The sequence below is a fragment of the Saccopteryx bilineata genome, chromosome 6, assembly GCF_036850765.1.
Source record: "Saccopteryx bilineata isolate mSacBil1 chromosome 6, mSacBil1_pri_phased_curated, whole genome shotgun sequence".
NCBI lineage: Eukaryota > Metazoa > Chordata > Mammalia > Chiroptera > Emballonuridae > Saccopteryx > Saccopteryx bilineata.
Genome location: NC_089495.1, coordinates 113868369 through 113889811, shown reverse-complemented (window position 1 = coordinate 113889811; position 21443 = coordinate 113868369). Strand labels below are relative to the sequence as shown.

Genomic DNA, 21443 nt, shown 5'->3' with positions numbered 1-21443 from the left:
ATAAAGATAAGATGGGTTTCTGATATGACTCATTTTTAGGACTGAAAAGAAGAAATTTTATTTTTAAAATGTTCAGAACCTGTTCTAAATTTACTTGCTGAGCTGTAAAGACTAAAAGACATACAAAAGCAAACACTAGTTCAATGCATCCCAGTACTTCTATGTACTATCTTGAATACCAAGAGCAACTTTATTCTCTCACATATTGTTACCAATGCTCATAAATAAAAAAAGAAATAATATTCTGATTTAAGAAATAGACTCAACTCTAACGCAAAGTTTTATGTCACATACAATGCCTAACAAAACAAACTATAAAATCATAACCTCTTTTGCAGCATACTATAAAGCAGTAGGGTCCTTTTCTTACTAAAATAAAAGACTTGAGGAAATCTAATTAAAGGAGATTGATTATTGTCTAATAAAAGTGGCCTCAGTCATCAGAAATCCACTGTTGCACAGTACAGGGAATATGTGCTTTGTAGATCTAGTTTCTATCTCTTCCTCAACAATTACTGCTGCATGAACACAGGCAAGTTACTGTTTTGGCTGTTTTATCACTTTTAGAAGTGGATCTATAATGTCTGCCATACTAGTGTTCCTGGATTAAGTGGATTAATGTAGGCAAAGGACAGAGGTAAAGGGTGACACTGAATCACTGGGTGACTGCATCTGGCTGAAAGCTCGGAAAAGCAATAATACAGGCAATAGTAGAGTATTATTGCACTGTGGGGCCATAAAATCTGTAGGGGAGATAGTCTAAGAACCAGTTTAGCTTACTTCAAACCCAAGCCATTCTATACAGGGCATCGTGACATGAACTTCTTTCTTGCCCAGGGCTTCTTTCAAGCCATGATGTTAATTAATTAGTGAGTGGAACTAGTGAGAAAAAAATCGATAAGCAGCTATTTTATTTATTACCTACATGCATGGATCAAAATCACCTGGAAGGCTTTTAAAAATGTACATTGCTGGCCTCAATCCCAGAGTTTCTGATTCAGTAGGTCTGAAATGGGCATGAGATTCTGCATTTCTTAGCTGGTCCTGCAGCACCAGAGGCCACATGCTGGGAACCACTGCCCCACACTAAATGGACCAGAGACAGTGGGAGAAGCAATATGTCAGCAACATATAGATATACTCTCTGGCGCATATCCTTTTTAAAAATATCATATTCTTCTTCTCTTTCATAGTTTATTTTTGTCTCAGTCACAAATTTCTTCCAAACTCTTCTCTCCAGTGAAACTAACCAGAGCAAATATATAATACCTGCAACCACTGTATATTTTTCTTGCCATTATAATAACATAGAGTTCTGGTTGCTAGGGAAACCATGAGTGTTGAGTATATAAACAGTAAAAATTTGACCCCTGAGTTTAACTCTTGTTAGTTTCCCAATTTATGATTAAAGAAATGCAAGATATTCTACAATTCTGACTTCTCTCCTTGTTTTCTACCCAAGGATGCAAAATTTGACCCTCTCTATATATTATTGAGCTTAGGTTTTCTTTTTTTTTTTTTTTTTTTTTTTTACAGAGACAGAGAGAGAGAGAGAGTCAGAGAGAGTTAGAGACAGATAGGAACAGAGAGAGAGAAGAAGCATCAATCATTAGTTTTTTGTTGCAACACCTTAGTTGTTCATTGATTGCTTTCTCATATGTGCCTTGATTGTGGGCCTTCAGCAGACTGAGTAACCCCTTGCTCAAGCCAGCGACCTTGGGTCCAAGCTGGTGAGCTTTGCTTAAACCAGATGAGCTCGTGCTCAAGCTGGTGACCTCGGGGTCTCAAACCTGGGTCCTTCGCATCCCAGTCTGACGCTCTATCCACTGCACCACCGCCTGGTCAGGCGAGCTTAGGTTTTCTCAGCCTTCACACTATTAACATTATTGGCTGGTTAGCATCTTTGGTGTGAGTAGAGGCTGTCCTTTGCATTGGAGGACATTTAGCAGGATACCTGAGCTTTATCCACTGATCCAGTAGAATTCTTCCCCCTTCCCTCATGATTTGTGACAACCAAAATGTCTCCACTCATTGCCAGACATCCTTTTTTGGGGGAGTAGGGGTAAAATCACCTCTAGTGGAGAACCACTGGTCTACCTAAACCTATACTATTTCTCTAGGGTTTATTAACATTTATTTAATATTTACTATATGTTAGTAATTAAGCTAAATACCTAAAGTACAAAATAATTAAGATATGTTCCTTTTAGGTGATGTTTCTAATTCATCTGAGATGTAAAGCATTAATTTGTTGGACACAGTCTGCTAAGGAGCATAATAGATGCCTGGGCCAAGGGCTTGGAGAAAGGGGACAGTTATACTGGAGGGTGATGGGTGTTGGAATCCATGGGAGTCCGAAAGACCAGAGTAACAGGCTCTATTGAAAGGAAGAAAGGAACCCTGCCGGGCACTTCTCCTGGGGAGAAGAGCACCGGTTACAGACTAGGGGCGAGTTATATAGTGTTTGGGAGAGCCTGAGGGGATACTGAGGCAAAAGTTCTGGTATGTCCAAATGCTCCTCCTTGGGGGGCTTCGAGCATGTGGGTGTTGAATTAAAAGTCCTGGTATGTCTGGAGCCCCTCCTTGGGGTGGCTTGTCAGCTTTTTGGAATTCCTCTGTCTCAGGGGCGATAGTCCAGTAAGGGTGAGGTCTGACAGATAAGCGGAACATCAAGAGGGCAGTTTGGAATTCACGTATCTATCAATGGGAAGAGAGACAAGAGTAGCTCAGAGAAGGTTTCTCCAGGAAAGAGAAATTTGAGCTAGTCTTAGAAAGATGGGTAAGAGTTTGTCAGGAAGAAATATTAAGAATTATCATCCTGTACAGAGTGTCAGGCATGAATGGACATTAATAGACCATTGCTGAAAATAATAATGGAGAGGTTTTGTGAGAACCAGACTGCTGCCTCAGTAAGTAGATGAGTGCGTCTCTCATTTCTCAGTGCTTGGTGGGGTCCCTCCCAGCATCTTACAGTCACCTTTCATCGACCGAACGGTATTGCACAGAATCAAAAAAAGCAAATACAAACCGATGTGAAATTAAGTTGCAAGTCTTGCCAAAAAATGCAGGGTTTCATGAACCAAAAATCATGTAAAACTAAAATCCCTAACAAATCTAGTAACAGAAGACTTGAAAACTCCGCCTTGCCAGCAAATGAAGAAGCAAAAATGAATACAGATGACAACTGATTGGTACTTCAAAGAGCAATAATTTTAGTATCACAAGATTAAAATATTCACTCTTGGGAAAACTGACAATCCCTTCCATTTGACTGCTTTGACGGCTTTTTTACAATGTTAAATACTATGTGAACAACGTCATATTGTGTACTGTGGTAGGCAGAGTTCTAAAGATCATCCCCAGTGATCTTGGCCCTTGTAGAATTTTCTCATCTCTGCGTGTGGATGGAATCTGTGAATATGATGAGATACCATTCCCATGATTATGTTGTTTATGTGGCAAAAGGAAGATTACCTGGGTGGACCTAATCTAATCTGAGCTCTTTATAACAGAGAGCTTTCTTTGGCTGGCAGTAGAAGGGAAAGTCAGAGACATTCAAAGCGCAAGAAGGTTCTGTTGCTTTGTTGATATAAGAAGATGGAGAAGGCCATGTGACAAGGAATCGGGTGGCTTCCAGAAGCTTAGAGGCCCTTGTCTGACAGCATGAAAATGGGGCCTTAGCCCCCAAACCAGGAGGAACTATAGCCTGCCAACAATCTGATTGAGCTTGGAAGCAGATTCTTGCCCAGAGCCTTCAGAAAGAGCTCTGCCTGGCTAAAAACTGGATTTTGGCCTTAGGAGATCCCAAGCATATGATGTAGCAAAGCAACCGAGGTGGACTTCAGACCTACAGAGGTATAAGCTAACAAATGGGCACCACTCCAAGCTGCTGTGTCACAGTTTCTAACACAGAACTAGAAAACTAAGACACCCATTCCACAATTTCAGCTGTGTTGGAAAAATTGCACCACAAACAAAACTTGACCTATTCTTTATTTCATATGATTTCATAGTTTCTACAATGACAACTATGTTTTGTGAAAATAAAATACACTGAAAGTGTTTTCATAAATCTTAATTTTTCAAAGTACATTCCAACTAAAGCCTTTTCTCCACTCTTTACTGGAAAAGTTTGGCTTCTGTTTTTAATGGACTGACTCTAAGTAGGCTTTGGAGTTTGTGGACAGCAAAAGCAGTAGCGGTTCACAGCCAAGGAAAGGGAGCAATAAGAGAAGAGACAGTCAGCCTCACTCTGGGGAATGGGAAAGAGCATTAAATGCTTGCTTCACTTTTCTCCTTTCTGGTTACTTGCTCAAGTGCCCCAAGCACAGAATCTAAGGCAGGCAATGAAGAGGCTTCTTCTTTAAGGTGGTGCACTCCAAACACCCAACTTGCATTAAATCCTAATCTTGACTCAGGTACAGTGTTTTCTTGCCATTCCCTGTCTTAGGTATGCAAAGAATAAGATGAAATCTCTCTTTAACTCTTAAACAGCTTTTATATAGGCGTCAGTTAACTAGGAAACTGAAGAATCATTTTTAAGTCAAAATTATGGAGAACTTCAACAATTTGACCAACTCAGAAATTGACCTAGGCCTTTAAGCAATCTCATTTTTACCCTACAAATAGAATTGTTCATCAAGTGATCAAAGTTAGCATGCCTCTTTTACTAATTCCAGTTATAGAACACATTATTGGAATAGCATCCAAAAGTCATCTTCAAAAAAATAAAAGTACTCTGTTCCACTGCTAGGACTGACTTCTGGCAGGTAATAAATTGTTAGTTTGGCTTCCCCCAAATATATTTTAGTTCTCTGGCAATTGAAGCATCCACCGGGTATAATAAAAAACAAATGTCGGAGACTTTCAGAGGTAGGTATAGATGTAACTTTATTGGCCAGTTTCACCTGCGCAGGGGCGAGTTCCCTGATGTCCGGAGACACCATACTCAGTAGGAGCTGCAAATGGGAACCGCCCCCGGGTGCTTACAGCTAGTTCCTTATATATCCTAAGTAAGCAAGCATATAACAGAAGCAAAAATAGCGGTCACTTATTTGCTAAGGGAGTTGCACATAGCATAGCAACAGGGGCTGGGTCTAGCTCATTGGCGAACTTCAAACATAAACTTCTGATAAAGGTCTCTAACCAATGGAATGCAAACGTTTGTCTTCCTTTGTTCTTAGCCTTACAGGGTCCCTATCCTTACCTCCCTGTCTCTGGTCTACACTGGCAACCCCAGCACACTTTCCTGAATCTAACAATTTGATCTTTTCTTGATCCTTACATTCCCTACTCCTGTTGGGGTATAATCAAACCCTTGATTCTTCATCAGAGGGAAGGAGGGTGTAGGGTTGAGACAGGACCATTAACTTAACAGTGTCTATATGCTCTTTAATGAAAGCAAGTAGTTTATTTAAAATTATAGGGCCTAAGGATATAAGACACAGGAAGCCAATACACGGACCCAAAAGGGGAAGTAGGTATGGCAACATCCCATTAAAGCCACTCCACACAGGGCTTTCGAAGAGTTCTCTTCTTCTTTTTACTAAGTCCTCCTGTAGTTTCTTTATTCTATCCCTGACTATTCCAGATTTGTTAACATAAAAACAGCATTTCTCCTGTAATGCCAGACAAATTCCCCCTTGCTCTGCAGTCAGTAAATCTAGACCTCTCCTATTCTGTAGGACCATTTCAGCTAAGGAATCTAATTGATCTTGTATGTCTTGGATGGACCGAGACACAGATTGGATGTCGTCAATCAACTGGTGTGATAATTTATTATAGGAGTGAAGGGCCACCCCTAGTCCAGCCGTTCCAGATGCTATTGCTCCAGCTACTCCTAGACCAACTAACAGGGGGATTAATGTAACCGCTCTTTTGAGCCGTCCACTGATGTAATCTAAAGTGGGAACAGGGACGGGTTCATCACCAGGGATGATGTCTATATCTGGCATTAAAGTTGCTAGTATGCAAACCCCGGTCCAATTCACAGGTAAATAGGAGAAAGCTAAATTACCTCCGCATAGCCATGTCTTCCCCGTATCTGCACATAAGGGTGAACTGGAGTTGATGAACCGGCTGCAATTAGCAAAATCTGCCAATCCAAAATCTATGTCTAAACTATTATTTTGTGGGTAACTGATTACACAGGAAACATTGAAAAACTCTAGGGGTTGAACTCTAAAAGGAATGTTGCCACTGCAGTTTCTATTTCCTAAGACAAGAGCAAGTGCAGATTCATTAACTGCGGAGGGGATTGCAATAGGTATTGGTGTGCCTAGAGTCATACAAAGCCAACAGTCAGCAGTCAGACTTGGGTTGGTAAGGTTCAGAGCCTTATAGGTAGCTAACAATATCTCAGAGGTTTGGGTATCCAAATCAACATCCCGGCCCTTAGGCAATGTTAGAGGGTGGTAGTCTATTCTAGGGAACATGTTCTCAAGTATTTGCTCTAATTTCTTCTGGACTCGAAACTCTCGTACTGCATCTTGAGGCCCACCCCCATCTGAGATATGCAGCAGTAGCTCCCTGGTCCAGCACACTGGTTTTCCCGCTGTACCTCTACATGAGACTTGCATATAGTGGTTTGTCCCAATATCTGGTGCTTTTCCTTCTCTGTTTCTTATTAGAATTGCAGTATATACTGTCAAATTGCCCTTAATGCATTCTTGTAATTCCTGATAGCAAGTGGAATGTATTTGATCATAAATGGTTTCGCACTCCCTGGGGCACGACTTATCCTTTCCTACGGTTGGTGGCATACTGTGAGGCTTTACACGACAGACCCAACGTTGTTCTAAGCCCCTCGTAGGTAGCTGACTTTGTGTTCCTCATGACCATCCCCCTGAATTTAAGGGTCTGCCTGTTTTAATATCCATAAGAGTGGGTATCCACCATTGATAAGTGAGGTAGGCTACCTTATTGGTGCAGTCTACTGTCCTTGTCCATTGCTCAGGTGGTACACTATCTGTGCCACCCCTACACTCACATGGGGGCCCATATAATTTTCTAAGAAATGTTTCAGGGTCTACAGGAGGTCCAAACCCACTGTTAGCAAAATCAAATAGTATTCCTAGGACACAGATGAAAATCTTAACCTTAAAGGATCCTTGGGGTCTGTATGTACTCTCCATCGCTTGGGATCAGTCTCTTGTTCACTGAGCGTAGCGGGTTTCACGTGGGAGAGGTGAATCCAATAAGGTTTCTCAGCCACCTTGACTGCAGAGGGAGTGCTGAGTAATACCTGGAATGGTCCTTGCCACCGCGGTTCTAGGTTTCCTCGGCAGTGGTTAAGGATCCACACCCACTGTCCAGGGTCCGGTGGTGAGGGTCTCTGGGTGTCGCTTCCCGATTCTGCAATCCTTTGCTCCTGCAGTTCCCTTACTTCTCTCCGAATCTGTTGCAATGCCTGTAGAGACTTGAGGAAGTTATGATTAGACACCTCTATTTCCTCCTGGAAATAGCTGGGGAACCAGGGGAACTGGTTGTCCAAACATGAGCTCGTAGGGGGTCCACTTATTAATATAAGGTGTACATCTAACCCGGAATAGGGCAAAAGGGAATAATTCTACCCAGTTCTTGCCGGTCTCCTCCTTCAACTTAATCAAAGTTTCTTTCAAAGTCCTATTCATTCTTTCTACTTGTCCTGAACTTTGAGGCCTGTAAATGCAATGCAATTTCCAATTAATTCCTAGCCTCTTAGCTAATTCCTGGGAAATCTTAGAGATGAAAGCTGGTCCATTGTCAGATCCTATAGCTATAGGGATTCCATATCTAGGGATGATCTCTCTTAGTAGAATTTTACAAACTGTGGAAGCGGTTTCACCCTTGGTAGGAAAGGCTTCCATCCATCCTGTAAAGGTATCTATTAGCACAAGTAGATACCTGAATCCTGCCTTTCCTGGAGTCATTTCCATGAAATCTATTTCCCACAATTCTCCTGGGCACTTTCCTCTATACCTAACTAGAGGGGAAACTTATTAATAGCATTGACCTTAGCACACGCCTTACATCTAGAAACTATAGATTGAACTATATTTCTAATCTGGGGTCTTCCATAATACTTCTTAATTAGTTGTTTCATCTTATTTTGCCCTAGATGGAAACTTGCATGGATCTCCTTTGCAATTTCTCCTATTACTCCTTGGGGTAGGTAGAGTCTGGCATCAGGAAGTTCTATCCACCCTTGGTTATTTCTTTTACCCCCTAGTTGCCTTCCCTCTTGCTCTTCTTCAGGAGCATACTTAGGGTTTGGAGGCAGCAAGGGTTGAGGCAAGAGCAGAAGAATGTCTGCAGTCCCTCTTTCCGCAGCTTCTCTGGCGGCCATGTCAGCAAAACGGTTTCCTTGAACAATGAAAGAGTCCCCTTTTTGATGTCCTTTGCAATGAATTATGGCTACTTTAGAGGGAAGCCAAATAGCCTCAAGCAGTGCCAAGATCTCAGTTTTATTTTTAATCTCTTTTCCTCCTGCAGTTAGCAGGCCTCTTTCTTTGTAAATGGCACCATGAATGTGGACAGTGGCAAAGGCATACCTGCTGTCCGTGTAGACGTTGGCCACCTTTCCCTCAGCTATCTGGAGGGCCTGCGTCAGTCCGATCAGCTCCGCTCGCTGTGCCGACGTACCTTTTGGCAACGCCCTTTGCCACAAAACACTGTTCTGGGTGGTTACAGCTGCTCCTGCATATCTCTGTCCATCTCGGACATAGCTGCTTCCATCAGTGAACAGCGTGAGGTCTGCCTTCTCATAGGCCTGGTCCCGAAGGTCCGGTCTAGCCCCTGTAACAGTATCCAGTATCTGTCTGCAATCATGGACCACTGTTGGGTCTGGCAAAGGTAGCAAGGTGGCAGGGTTTAGGGCTGCTGTTTTCAAAAACTGCACTGCCGCGGGATTCAATAGCTGTGCCTGGTACTGCGTCAGGCGAGCATTTGAAAGCCATCTATCCGGTGGGGCTCGCAGCACTTGTTCTAAATAATGTTCTCCAATTATCTGGAGGTCCTGACCCAATGTCAGTTTATTAGCTTCTTTGACTAGGGTTGAGGTAGCAGCAAGTGCCCTCAGGCAAGTTGGCCAGCCAGACGCTACAGGATCTAGCTTTTTGGACAAGTATGCTACAGGCCTCTTCCATGGCCCAAGCTCTTGGCTAAGGATTCCTAATGCTACCCCTCTCTTTTCAGCAATGTGCAGCTGAAAGGGTTTGGCTATGTCTGGCAAGGCCAACGCTGGGGCAGTCACTAGGGCCTCCTTCAATGCCTGGAAAGCTTTCCTTTCCTTGTCTGTCCAAATAAACTGTTCTTCCTTTCCCCTAGTCAGCTCGTGCAGAGGCCTGGCCAGTTCGGCGAACCCTAGTATCCAGAGTCTGCAATAGCCCACTGCTCCCAGAAATTCTCGTACTTGCCTCTTGTTAGTAGGTTCTGGGATTTGTAATACAGTCTGAGTCCTTCGACTGGATAATGTCCTTTGTCCCCCTTGTAAGTTATACCCAAGATAACTTATGGCTTGGGTGACAATTTGGGCCTTCTTGGCAGAGACTCGATACCCCATCTGCTGGAGGTCCAGGAGTAGGTCTAGGGTGGCCTCTTTACATTGTTCTTCTTCTGCTGCAGCAATGAGAAGGTCATCTACATACTGAAGCAGTACAACTGATAGATGAGCAGCTCGAAACCCCTGCAAGTCCTTGCTCAAAGCCTCATTAAAGATAGTGGGGGAGTTCTTGAACCCTTGGGGAAGCCTGGTCCATGTATACTGCCCCACTAGTCCTTTCTCTGGATCATTCCATTCAAAAGAAAATATGTCCTGGCTCTTGGGGGCTAATGGAATACAGAAGAAGGCATCCTTCAAATCTAGTACTGAGTAATAGATATGAGTAAGGGGCAACGAGCTTAGCAAAGTGTAGGTATTTGGCACCGTAGGGTGAATAGTCTCTACCCGGGTGTTTACTTCTCGCAGATCCTGCACCGGGTGATAGTCCTGGGTCCCAGGCTTCTGGACTGGGAGCAAAGGTGTGTTCCAAGCTGACTGGCATTCCCGGAGGATACCTGCCGCTAATAAGCGCTGCAAATGCTGTGCTATGTCTTGCTTAGCCCGTGCAGGTATGGAGTATTGCCTCACCCGCATGGGGCTAGCAGTGCTCAGCAACTGCACTATGACAGGTGGCTGATGGGCCTGGTGGGTTGGTTTCTGCCCACACTCCGGGCACCTGTTTCTGTAACTCCTCTAGGACCCCGATAGCTTCATCCTTACCTTCCTGGAGGGCTGCCATCAAATATTCTTCAGATATGGGCACCGTTACCTCCAGACTACCTCCCTTGCTGTTCTCTCGAGAGCTGCTATCTTGTTGCTGGAAGGTGATGGTGGCATGGAGTTTCTGGAGGAGGTCTCGGCCCAACAGAGGGTAAGGACAATCTAGAATGATTAGAAATGAATGGGTGATGGTGCCACGGCCCAAATTAGTAATTCTTGTGGTGGCCCGTGGGTAAGTTACTGCTTTTCCCGTTACCCCTACTATCTTTGTAGTTTCTTTTTGTATTTGTCCTTGAGGGCTTTTCAAGACTGAGTAGGCGGCTCCCGTGTCAACTAGGAAATCAGTGGGCTTTCCTTCGACTGTCAAGATGACCATGGGCTCCTGGGAGCCAACAGGGATAGAGCCCTGGCCCCGTCAGTCCAATTGGAGCAGTACTTGCGATTCCCGCTCGGGCCTTTCAGCCCGCAGTTTAGGGCAATCCTTCTTCCAGTGTCCCTTCTCTTTGCAATATGCACACTGATCTTTGTCTATTTGCTTCTGTGGTGGGCCTCTCCCCTTGCCTCGGGGCTGCTGCCCTTTCTTTCCCTTCCCTTCAGACTTGTGAGCGGCAAGGAGGATTTTTACAGCCGCTCTTCCTAATTCTGGGTCATCCCTATTTACGTATACTTTCTGAGCTATTTCTAATAGCTTACTTCTATTTTCTCCTTCAAATCCCTCTAATTTCTGAAGCTTTCTTCTAATGTCTGATGCAGCTTGCATCACAAAGGCTATATTCACCAACCTGCGATTCTCTTCAGCCTCTGGATCTATAGGGGTATAAACCCTGTAGGCCTCTATTAGCTGTTCTAAAAATGCAGCGGGGGACTCTTCCCTTCCCTGAATAACCTCATGTAAAGCCAGGAGCCAGGGCCAGGGCCACTATCACAGCAGCCCAGCCCATGCAGGTTCGCATAGGATTCGGACAGTCGGTAAAGAAACCATGGAGCCAAAAACTGGTGGGCCATAGCTTTTAATCCTAGCTTGCACCCGGCGGGCAAGTAAAAAATACACACTGGGCTCCAAAAACCCAGTCACATTCAGTGCTCACAAAGCCACTGACTTATCCAAGTTTCCTAGAATCAAAGGTTTCTAGCTCACCAGCCTTATTCTCCTCAGTTCCCCATCTCCTTCCAGATACAAACTCTGTACAAACTGGCATCTCACTCAGCTCTCCGCCATCTTGGCTGCTTTTCCTGGCCTCCTCCACGTGGCCTCCTTCCGCTGCTGGCTCTACTCTCTCTGCTCTCTCATGCTAACCTCAGGAACCAAGAGCCAAACTCCCGCTCCGTTCCCATTTTATAGTGTAGAAATCCAAACCCTTAATCCAATATACATAATAGGGAAGTCTCTAATACAAAGTCACTTCTCTGAGGCATGATAGGATTGTACCACCTTACACCAAAAAGGGTGGGACAGGCTTAATCCCAAAACCAAGCCTCAGGCTACAACAATTCTCAACACACATTAATATCACCTGGGCAACGGCCTCCTCGTGTTATCTTTAACAAAGTGAGCATAATACATTTTATCTGCCCAACACCTCACTTACCTTACTGAAGTTAGTGGGTCTCCTGGCTGCTGCCTTTAAACCCCGAAGCAGAGCCCCGCGCTGCTGGAAGAGTGCCTCCCTTCCCCCAGAAGTATTTGGGTCCCAATGCGGGGGTTTAGGAAGGACATTCTTGACTTCCCCATCTGTTCCCCCATCCTCTAAAACAACCTTTGCTGCTTCTCTCATTATCCTGTTTCTTTCTTCTGTAGTAAAAAGAGTTTGCAAGACCTGTTGGCAGTCATCCCACATTGGCTGGTGGGTCCTAAAAATAGTCTCAAGCAAGGATATTAATCTCTGCGGTTTCTCAGAAAAGGGAGGGTTCTGATGCTTCCAATTGTACAAGTCACTGGTAGAAAAAGGCACATAAATGAGGTGAGGAGGCGCCCGTGAACCAGCATCTGGTGCCAGCGGTGCCTCCCGGAGCGTAAAATGTCGCGTTCTCCTGGATTCCTCCCGCCAAACCCAAAGGAGAAGGCAAGATGGCAGTCTCTCCCGCCAAACCCGCCGAAGAAGAAGGCAAGATGGCGGTTCTTCCCACCAAACCTGAAGGAGAAGGCAAGATGGTGGTCTCTCCGTATACCGCCCCTCCTCGGGTGTGAGGCAGACTTAAAAACCCCTACTCGCGGCCCGCCCACCAATTTTGTGCGGCCCGCAGACTGGCCCGCAGATTAATCCATGAAGTTTGATTAGTCTGCGGGCCGCACAAAATTGGTGGGTGGGCCGCACGGCCGCGAGTTTGAGACCCCTGGTCTAAATGATCTTCTGGTGCCCCCGGCAACACTGGGTAAAGCCTAGATGACTGTTCTGGGGGCCCAAGTTTTTCAGAATTTCCTTTCTTTTCCCTGTTTCTCTGTCCTGCCTTCTGATTGCTTGCAGCTAAGCACACTGCCCTTTTTTCTCGCTTATTCTCCCTCAGGCACTTCTTGATATACCCTGGCTTCTCGGTAGCAATATCAATCCATACATCTATATACAAAAACTGATCTGGGTGGGGCACCCGATATATGATAGCTCGTAGAGCAAATACAACAGGAAGATCAAAGGTGCCGTCAGTGGGCCAGCCAACGTTAAGGCTTGGCCACTCGAGCTGACTCAAGGTGCGGAGTGTCTCCCAATCTGGAGCTGGTCCGCCATATCCCTGAGCTCGTTTCTGAAAGTCAGAGAAATTAGTTAGTACACAATCCAGTGGGGAATTAGGGACAGACTCCTTCTGACCCATTTTGCTGCTTTCAGTTTGGATCCTCTTCTTTTCTGCTTCTTCAAGGAAAAACCACACAAGAACTACTGTGCTTAAAAGTATAAATAGACTTAAACACACACAAGCAAGCTTCTCATTTGGATTTTCCCCTCTCATTCAATTGCCCAACAGTTATGCAGCGCAGCGACTTCCTAATGTGACCAGTCACTTCCTAATTTTCAAACTCGTCTCAGAGAGCAGCGTCCTGCCTCTGAGAGTCCTGGGTAGGTCACCAGCAGCGTCCTGCCTGCTACCACAGGTGATATGCTCCGGAGCCCAAACCGAAACCAAATGAGGATCCTTAAAGAATACTTACTTAGCCTGAGCAGTCTCCTTGGTCTCCGACCCAAAACTGCACCGAGGCAGATCCCAGGTGAGCCCCCATCTGAAGCATCCACCGGGTATAATAAAAAACAAATGTCGGAGACTTTCAGAGGTAGGTATAGATGTAACTTTATTGGCCAGTTTCACCTGCGCAGGGGCGAGTTCCCTGATGTCCGGAGACACCATACTCAGTAGGAGCTGCAAATGGGAACCGCCCCTGGGCACTTACAGCTAGTTCCTTATATATCCTAAGTAAGCAAGCATAAAACAGAAGCAAAAATAGCGGTCACTTATTTGCTAAGGGAGTTGCACATAGCATAGCAACAGGGGCTGGGTCTAGCTCATTGGCGAACTTCAAACATAAACTTCTGATAAAGGTCTCTAACCAATGGAATGCAAACGTTTGTCTTCCTTTGTTCTTAGCCTTACAGGGTCCCTATCCTTACCTCCCTGTCTCTGCATCTACACTCTGGCAACCCCAGCACACTTTCCTGAATCTAACAATTTGATCTTTTCTTGATCCTTACAGCAATGACTTGCTGAGCTGGGTCCATTCCCCAACATTTAGTAAGAAAAAGAGTATCACGTAATAGTACCCATTTTTCATATCACTAATGAGAGAAACAAAATCTAGGGATAAACCAGTCAATTTATTTCTATGTCCGTGTGCCCCTAAGCAGTGTTACATAAAGTCAAAAGTGATTGTGTAAAAAAGCCACTAACAAAAAAGGACCTGAAGAATAAGATTTAACAATTAAAGACATAAACAGGAGAAAAGATACCAGGTACCTCAAAAAGACATGAAGACAGATACCTAGAAGTGTTAAAAAGTACTGCACCCCAGATTCTGAAAGGCACTGTACCTCATTTCATCAAGTTCACTTACAGACACCGAGTCCAGATAAGTTTTGAAGAGTTTTATTAAAAAAGGAAAATTTAAATATGCCAGCTGCATATGGCTGACACATGGAATCTGCAGGCCCAAATCATGCAGCCCCAAAAATAGTTCAGGGGCTGTTTATATACCTCTGACCACACATGGGCGGGGGAGAGCATGACATTATGGCACAATCATTAACAAGATTATAACATTTGTCTAGGAGATAGATACACAGAAACATTAAGACTTTCAAGGTAACACAATCAAAGATATTTACAAATCTTTCAGGGTTCCTCTTCCTTCACTAGCCTAGAGGTATTTTACTCTCAAGATTCCAGGGAGGGGGAGGAACTACAATCAATGCAAGGTGGTATGTAAATTCTGTTAACCTTTATTTTGGATTTAAAACTAAATGACCCATTGTTCTTGTAAGCCAGAAACTTCTACATTCTTCTCCCTCCCCTCTCCAAAGGAGGGATGAGACAGGAAAGCCTGATCCTTCCTCCCAGCATATCAATATTATTTGCAGCTTTTTGGTATAACAGAAGGTGCTTTGAAGTCCTTTAAGCACATATCCAACACATTCATCTCTGAACACTTTCTTTTTTTTTCAGACACAGAGAGAGAGTCAGAGAAAGGGATAGATAGGGACAGACAGGAATGGAGAGAGATGAGAAGCATCAATCATCAGTTTTTCGTTGAGACACCTTAGTTGTTCACTGATTGCTTTCTCATATGTGCCTTGACCGTGGGCCTTCAGCTGACCAAGTAACCTGTTGCTCTAGCTAGCAACCTTGGGTCCAAACTGGTGAGCTTTGCTCAACCCAGATGAGCCCGTGCTCAAGCTGGCGACCTCGGGGTCTCGAACCTGGGTCCTCCACATCCCAGTCTGACACTCTATCCACTGCGCCACTGCTCTGAACACTTTCTGATGCAGCTCTGTGGACAGTTGATGACCTGGCTCATCAGTTAAAAATCTTTTTCAGCTGAAAGAAACAAAAACCCCAATCAAAACTGGTTTAACCTATAAGGATGTAATTATTTCACATGAAAAGTCTAGAAGTAGGATTGCTCTAAATTAACTAATTCAGTGGGCCAGTAATATTTCACTCCTGCTTTGCTCCTTGTCAAGTGTGTTAACACTCCCCTTTTAGTTGCCTAACAGTTCCTTCAAGTCCAAGCATCACTTCCCTGTGTAATGACATCTAGCAAGAGAACCTTGATGACCTTTGGTGATTTGGCTTCTTTAAGTTCCCTTTCAAGGCTAAATTCAGCTCACATTAAATTACTTGCATTTCTCTTACTCTTGTCATTTAGCTAGAATTTATTTTTTCAACTCGATCTGATACACTTTGATTTTTAGTGAGGAGTTTATTAAGACATCTGCATTCATTCTGGTAACTGCTCTCTTTGGGCCTTTCTGTGTGACATTATTTTATAATTTTTATTTTATTTATTTTATTTTTTTTTAATTTTTTTTTAATTTTTTTTAATTCATTTTAGAGAGAACAGAGAGAGAGAGAGAGAGAGAGAGGAGAGACAGAGAGAGAGAAAGGGGGGAGGAGCTGTACGCATCAACTCCCATATGTGCCTTGACCAGGCAAGCCCAGGGTTTTTTTTGAACCAGCGACCTCAGCATTTCCAGGTCGACGCTTCATCCACTGCGCCACCACAGGTCAGGCCAATTTTTATTTTTTAATCTTATTCCATTTGAGTCTGAAATAAGCCTGGTGTAACAAGGGATACAAAGGGACCAGATTATGCAGGCACTTATAGGACATTATAAGGCATTAGAATTTATTTTAGGGGCAAAGGAGAGACATTTGATTCTTTTGGAACAAGGTACTCTTCAGCTTGCTATTCACTTTAAAATGAGTATGACCATTACAAGGCAGGATATATTGTTTGGAGGAAAGAATGGAAGCAGTAAGACCAATTAGGATGATGTTAATTGTGGTACAGACAATAGATAATGGTGACCTGGCCAGATGTTAGCAATGGTCATAGAAAGAAGTAAATGACTTCAAACTAAGAACTAACATATAGAGACACATAGCTCAAATGGTGGCAGGCATCCAGAGAGGGAAACAAAAAGGAAAAGATTGTATTTGTATCTGGATGATGGCATTACTCTCTGGGTAATGGCAGTACCTGAGGAAGAAAAGATTACATTTGCAAGGCAGAAAGAACTAACAGTTAATGTTTTAAATATACAAATTGAAGCTATCTGTAAAAGAGCCAAGTGGGTATGTCAAGCCAGCTATTGGATAAGTGAGCTACCTATTGTCCATAAACTCCATATAGTCACAAATGTCTATTTATTTTAAGCAGGGATCCCCAAACTATGGCCCCCTGAGGCCATTTATCTGGCCCCACCACACTTCTGGAAGGGGCACCTCTTTCATTGGTGGTCAGCACGGCGTCACTCATGTACAGTACTACTTCTGGTGATGCGGGACACACGTGTCATGGCTCCGGAAGCATGTCATATGACACACATCACCGGAAGCAGTGTGAAATAACAGCAGAAGTAGGAAGAAAGGCAAAGCACTATAACCATTACTACACAGTACAATGGCCCCATACTCCCCCAAATGTACAATAACATAATGGCCCCTATAACCTCCCTTTGCCCAAAAGTCTCCCCCCACACTACTACACACCATGTGTCCCCTATTATAAGACCCTGTCTTATATTAATTTTACCCCCAAAAGACGGGGGGGCTGTCTTATTTTTAGGAGGTGCTTTTAATAGGGGAAACATGCAGCAGTGGGCTTCCCACAGAAGAGGCCCAGCGCTGCTGCTGCAGATGTCCAGGACGCTGTATACACAGTGTCACAGGCTGATCACTGCCATCCCTGAGTACAGCACTGGAGGCAGAAGCAGCTAAATATTTCATCACTGCGAGCAAGTTTTCAAGTTGCCAAGCTAATAGCGTGCACTGGCAGACCATTTGTGGAGGGAGAATTTGTTAAAGAGTGCCTTCTTTCTGTTGCCAAAGAGATGTGTCCAGAAAAGGCAGACTTATTTAGTACAGTTAGTCTTTCAGGATCTACAATTACACGAAGGATTGAAGCAATGGGAGACAATTTGCATCAGCATTTGCAAAACTCCGCAAGAAAACTTTCCTATTTTTCCTTGGCACTCGACGAGAGCAATGATGTTCATGATTCTGCACAACTTCTAATTTTTATTCGTGGAACGAATGACAATTTTGAAGTCACAGAAGAGCTTGCTGCACTGCAAAGCATCAAAGGAACAACTACGGGAGAGGATATCTATGAAAAGGTTTCCCAAACTGTGAAGGATTTGGAGCTGGACTGGGCTAAACTATCCAGTGTGACAACTGATGGTGCGCCTAGTATGGTGGGGCCTAAGAAAGGAGTAATTGCTCGCATTAACCTAGAGATGGACAAACGTAACCATTCTCATCCAATAGCCATACACTGCCTCATCCACCAACAAGCGCTATGTAGTAAATCTCTGAAGTGGGACTCTGTTATGAAAATTGTGGTCACTAAACCACAGACAATTTCAGGAATTTCTGTCTGAGCTAAATGTTGCCTATGACGATGTTCTGTACCACACAGAAGTCCATTGGCTGAATCGAGGGAGAGTTTTGAGACATTTCTATGACTTACTTCCACAGATTACAGCTTTTATGCTTTCAAAAAACAAAGAAGTACCAGAGCTCAATGATGCAGAATGGAAATGGCACCTCGCCTTTCTGACAGATGTAACAGAGCTACTCAACAGTTCCAATGGGCAACTTCAAGGAAAAGGGAAGCTCATCTGTGATTACATGTGAAGCGTTTGAAGTAAAATTAGGCCTCCTTATCAAACAAGTGAAGGAGGAAAATTTCTGCCATCTCCCCTTAATTCAAAATCTGTTAGTGGAAAAACCCTTGATTGCATTCCCAAAAGAAACGTGTGGATTCACTGGAAAAGTTGCAAAAGGAGTTCCAATTCAGATTTAAAGAGCTTCATCTCCATGAACAGGACATACAGTTTTTCTGTAACCCATTTTCTATTGACATTGAAAATGTGGATACAGTTTACCAAATGGAACTGGCTGAACTGCAGAATTGTGACTCTCTGAAAGACGCATTCAAGTCAAGCAGCTTGCCTAATTTCTATGCATCTCTCCCCTCTGAGGCATATCCCAATCTCAGGAACCATGCACTCAAAATGGCAACCATCTTTGGCAGCACTTATGTCTGTGAACAGACTTTTTCCAGAATAAAACATCTGAAATCTCCAACCAGATCTAGACTAACTGATGCACACTTGCATCACTTGTTATGGCTAGCAGTGACAAATATGGAACTGGACATTGACCATCTCATTAGCCAAAAGCAGGCCAATAGTTCCCACTGAAATACTGGTCAGTTTGTTGATTTAAATTTACTTGTTCTTTATTTTAAATATTGTATTTGTTCCTGTTTTTTTTTTTTTAACTTTAAAATATGTGCAGTGTACATAGCAATTTGCTCATAGTTTTTTTTTATAGTCCGGCCCTCCAATGGTCTGAGGGACAGTGAACTGGCCCCCTGTGTAAAAAGTTTGAGGACCCCTGATTTTAAGGTTCAGGCCAACTACATTTTACTATAGAAAGTCATCACTGCTACCTTAAAGTAATTTCCCCCTGCTGAGTACCCTCAAAATAACTTAGTTGCACATCCCTACTAGCACATTACTTTCTATCAAATAGTATTTGTTATTTATATGTGATAAACCCTATAGTGTGTTGAATTCAAATCACAGCCTTGCTCTTTAGCTGTGTAACTTTAGGAAAGTTAATTAACAATTAACTTTCAATTCTTCAATTTCCCCCTCAGTAAAATAATCTCACCTGCCTTGTAGAGTTCTGAATATTAAGTCAGTTAGATACAGCCAAGAGCATGTCACCGTCACCTTCGCATCTCCGCACCCCCACTGACACCGTGTCTTGTGTATAATTAGGTTCTCAGACTAGTGAAACAGCCGGGGAGATACTGACGCCAAGAAATTAGAAATTCAATTTTCAATATTTAAAATTTTTGAGTTTTCTGTAATTTTTTAATTAGTCTTAAGAAGCAAATCAAAACTGGGAAAAAAATATATATCCTGCAGGTCTGGCTGCCTGACATGAGAACTAATTACACGACGCAGGTGCTGATGAGAAAAAAAGCAGTTTTTTCAAGTGCCGGCCACCTGAGAAGATGGGGGACTCCTGTCCTCCAAAACCCATCTTCCTCTTCTGGTGAAGCCAAGGGTTTTTATAAGGGGAGAGAAGGGAGATCAACAAAAACAGAACAAAGGAATCAAAAGGAGAAGGTTGAGAGTTTTCTGCTGAAGGGGGTGGCTAGTGAAAGCTAGCTCTGAGTGTTCAGAAAACAGACTGAAGGTCACACATTTTCTGGAGCTGGGGCATCTGACAGTAGATGTTCATTCCCTTGGTTTTTACAGGAATTGAAGCTAGCAAGTAGCTAATGAACTAGGGTTTTTGTTCCGTGTGACAGATTCCCACAGTCAGCCTTGAGCGAGAATCAGAACTGCAATTACTGTGGTGGGAGCAGTAAAAGGAGAGGGAAGGCCTAGGCCAGGGGTCAGGAACCTTTTTGGTTGAGAGAGCCATGAATGCCACATATTTTAAAATGTAATTCTATGAGAGCCATACAATGACCCGTGTACGTTATACATTATCCAATAAAAATTTGGTGTTGTCCCAGAGGACAGCTGTGATTGGCTCCAGCCACCCGCAACCATGAACATGAGCGGTAGGAAATGAATGGATTGTAATACATGAGAATGTTTTATATTTTTAACATTATTATTTTTTTAATTAAAGATTTGTATGCAAGCCAGATGCAGCCATCAAAAGAGCCACATGTGGCTCATGAGCCATAGGTTCCCGACCCCTGGCCTAGGCTCACATTTCTCCTGCTGATGCTTATTCTCCTTGCTCAAATGCTAACTCTGGATGTACGCAGCCAGAGGGGCACAGGCCTTTCAAGTGTAATGAGAGCTTGGCCAGAAGTGGAAGTACAGGACTGATTATATACTTGTGATTTGTTACAGGATATATAACTGTGATCACTAAACTAGTAATACCAAGTCATGGTTCTAAGAGCAACAAACTAAATTTAACATTTTACAGAAATTCTTTTGTAAGGTTACTTTGTTAGTACATTCTCACTTAGTTCTATTTCACGGCTAGTCAGATTAGTTTCAGTAGATCAGTAATACAGCATATTTATTCCCAGTTACAAAATGACACAAGATACAATTTTTATATATAAAATTTAGAGAAGGAGTCAAATTACCAATACCTAAATATATTAGCTTATGTAATTTTCCACTGAAATTGCTTTTTTTTTCAATTTGAGGGCTAATATTGTTTTCTAGATTTAAAATAACCCTGCGTAGTTGGAATTGCTTTAAAAATCATTTTTTATAGGGACCTACTGAAATTCTGGTCTCTCTGGAAAAGCAAGAGAGCATTTGTGCCTATTTGTTTCTTGCAACTCAAACATCTACACAAATTCAGAGACAAAGATCAGAACGTACTTACACTTTAGTGTTTAGTCTGTTTATTCCATTTGGTGTCACTTATTTTGCTTTTGTAAAATTATGTATCTGTTTTTTGTTTAGGGCCTGAAGGGGCTCTTTTTGAACATTCGGTGGAGACACCCCTTATAAGAGCCGACCCATTTCAGGAGTTGAGGTAAAAATTCTGTTCAGGTATAAACACACTCTCTTATAGAAGACACCGGAATAGGTGTTGGAATAATACTGTAGTAGTAGCTTCTAGTTTGCTTTATATTCCATTAGTTGTCTTTATTCTCATGACTTTCTGCTTATAAATGGTCATTACTTACCAAAACTCAAGGGAGGTAAAAGTCCTGATTCTCCACTGTACTGTCTCTGTGCTCTGGGCACCCACCCTCCCTCTCTGCTGCCTGCTTCATTTCAGGCCCTGTACTTTCCCATAGCCCATTCCCACCTTCGTTTGTTCTTCTTTAATCTGCCCATCACTCTAAAACCAGAGGGACTTGGCCAAATGCAACTACGCATTCAAGTTTCATTGATCCCCTCGTCCATAGGAAGGTTGAAAGGCTCCTCCACTGGTCGCTCACAGCCCTCCATGATCTGGCCTCCTCCTCCTGGCTCTCAGGCCTCAAGCCCTCACA

General features: G+C 43.3%; 1 protein-coding gene across 3 annotated transcripts in view; it reads left to right on the top strand.

Moving 5' to 3' along the window:
* The window catches only part of SGCG (sarcoglycan gamma), a 454763-nt gene that overhangs the window by 426443 nt on the left and 6877 nt on the right, over window positions 1-21443 (top strand). For all 3 annotated transcript variants that reach the window (XM_066236856.1, XM_066236854.1, XM_066236855.1), the window contains exon 6: window positions 20905-20977. In XM_066236856.1, coding sequence (XP_066092953.1) covers window positions 20905-20977 — 73 coding nt within the window. The remainder of the gene's footprint in view (window positions 1-20904; window positions 20978-21443) is intronic.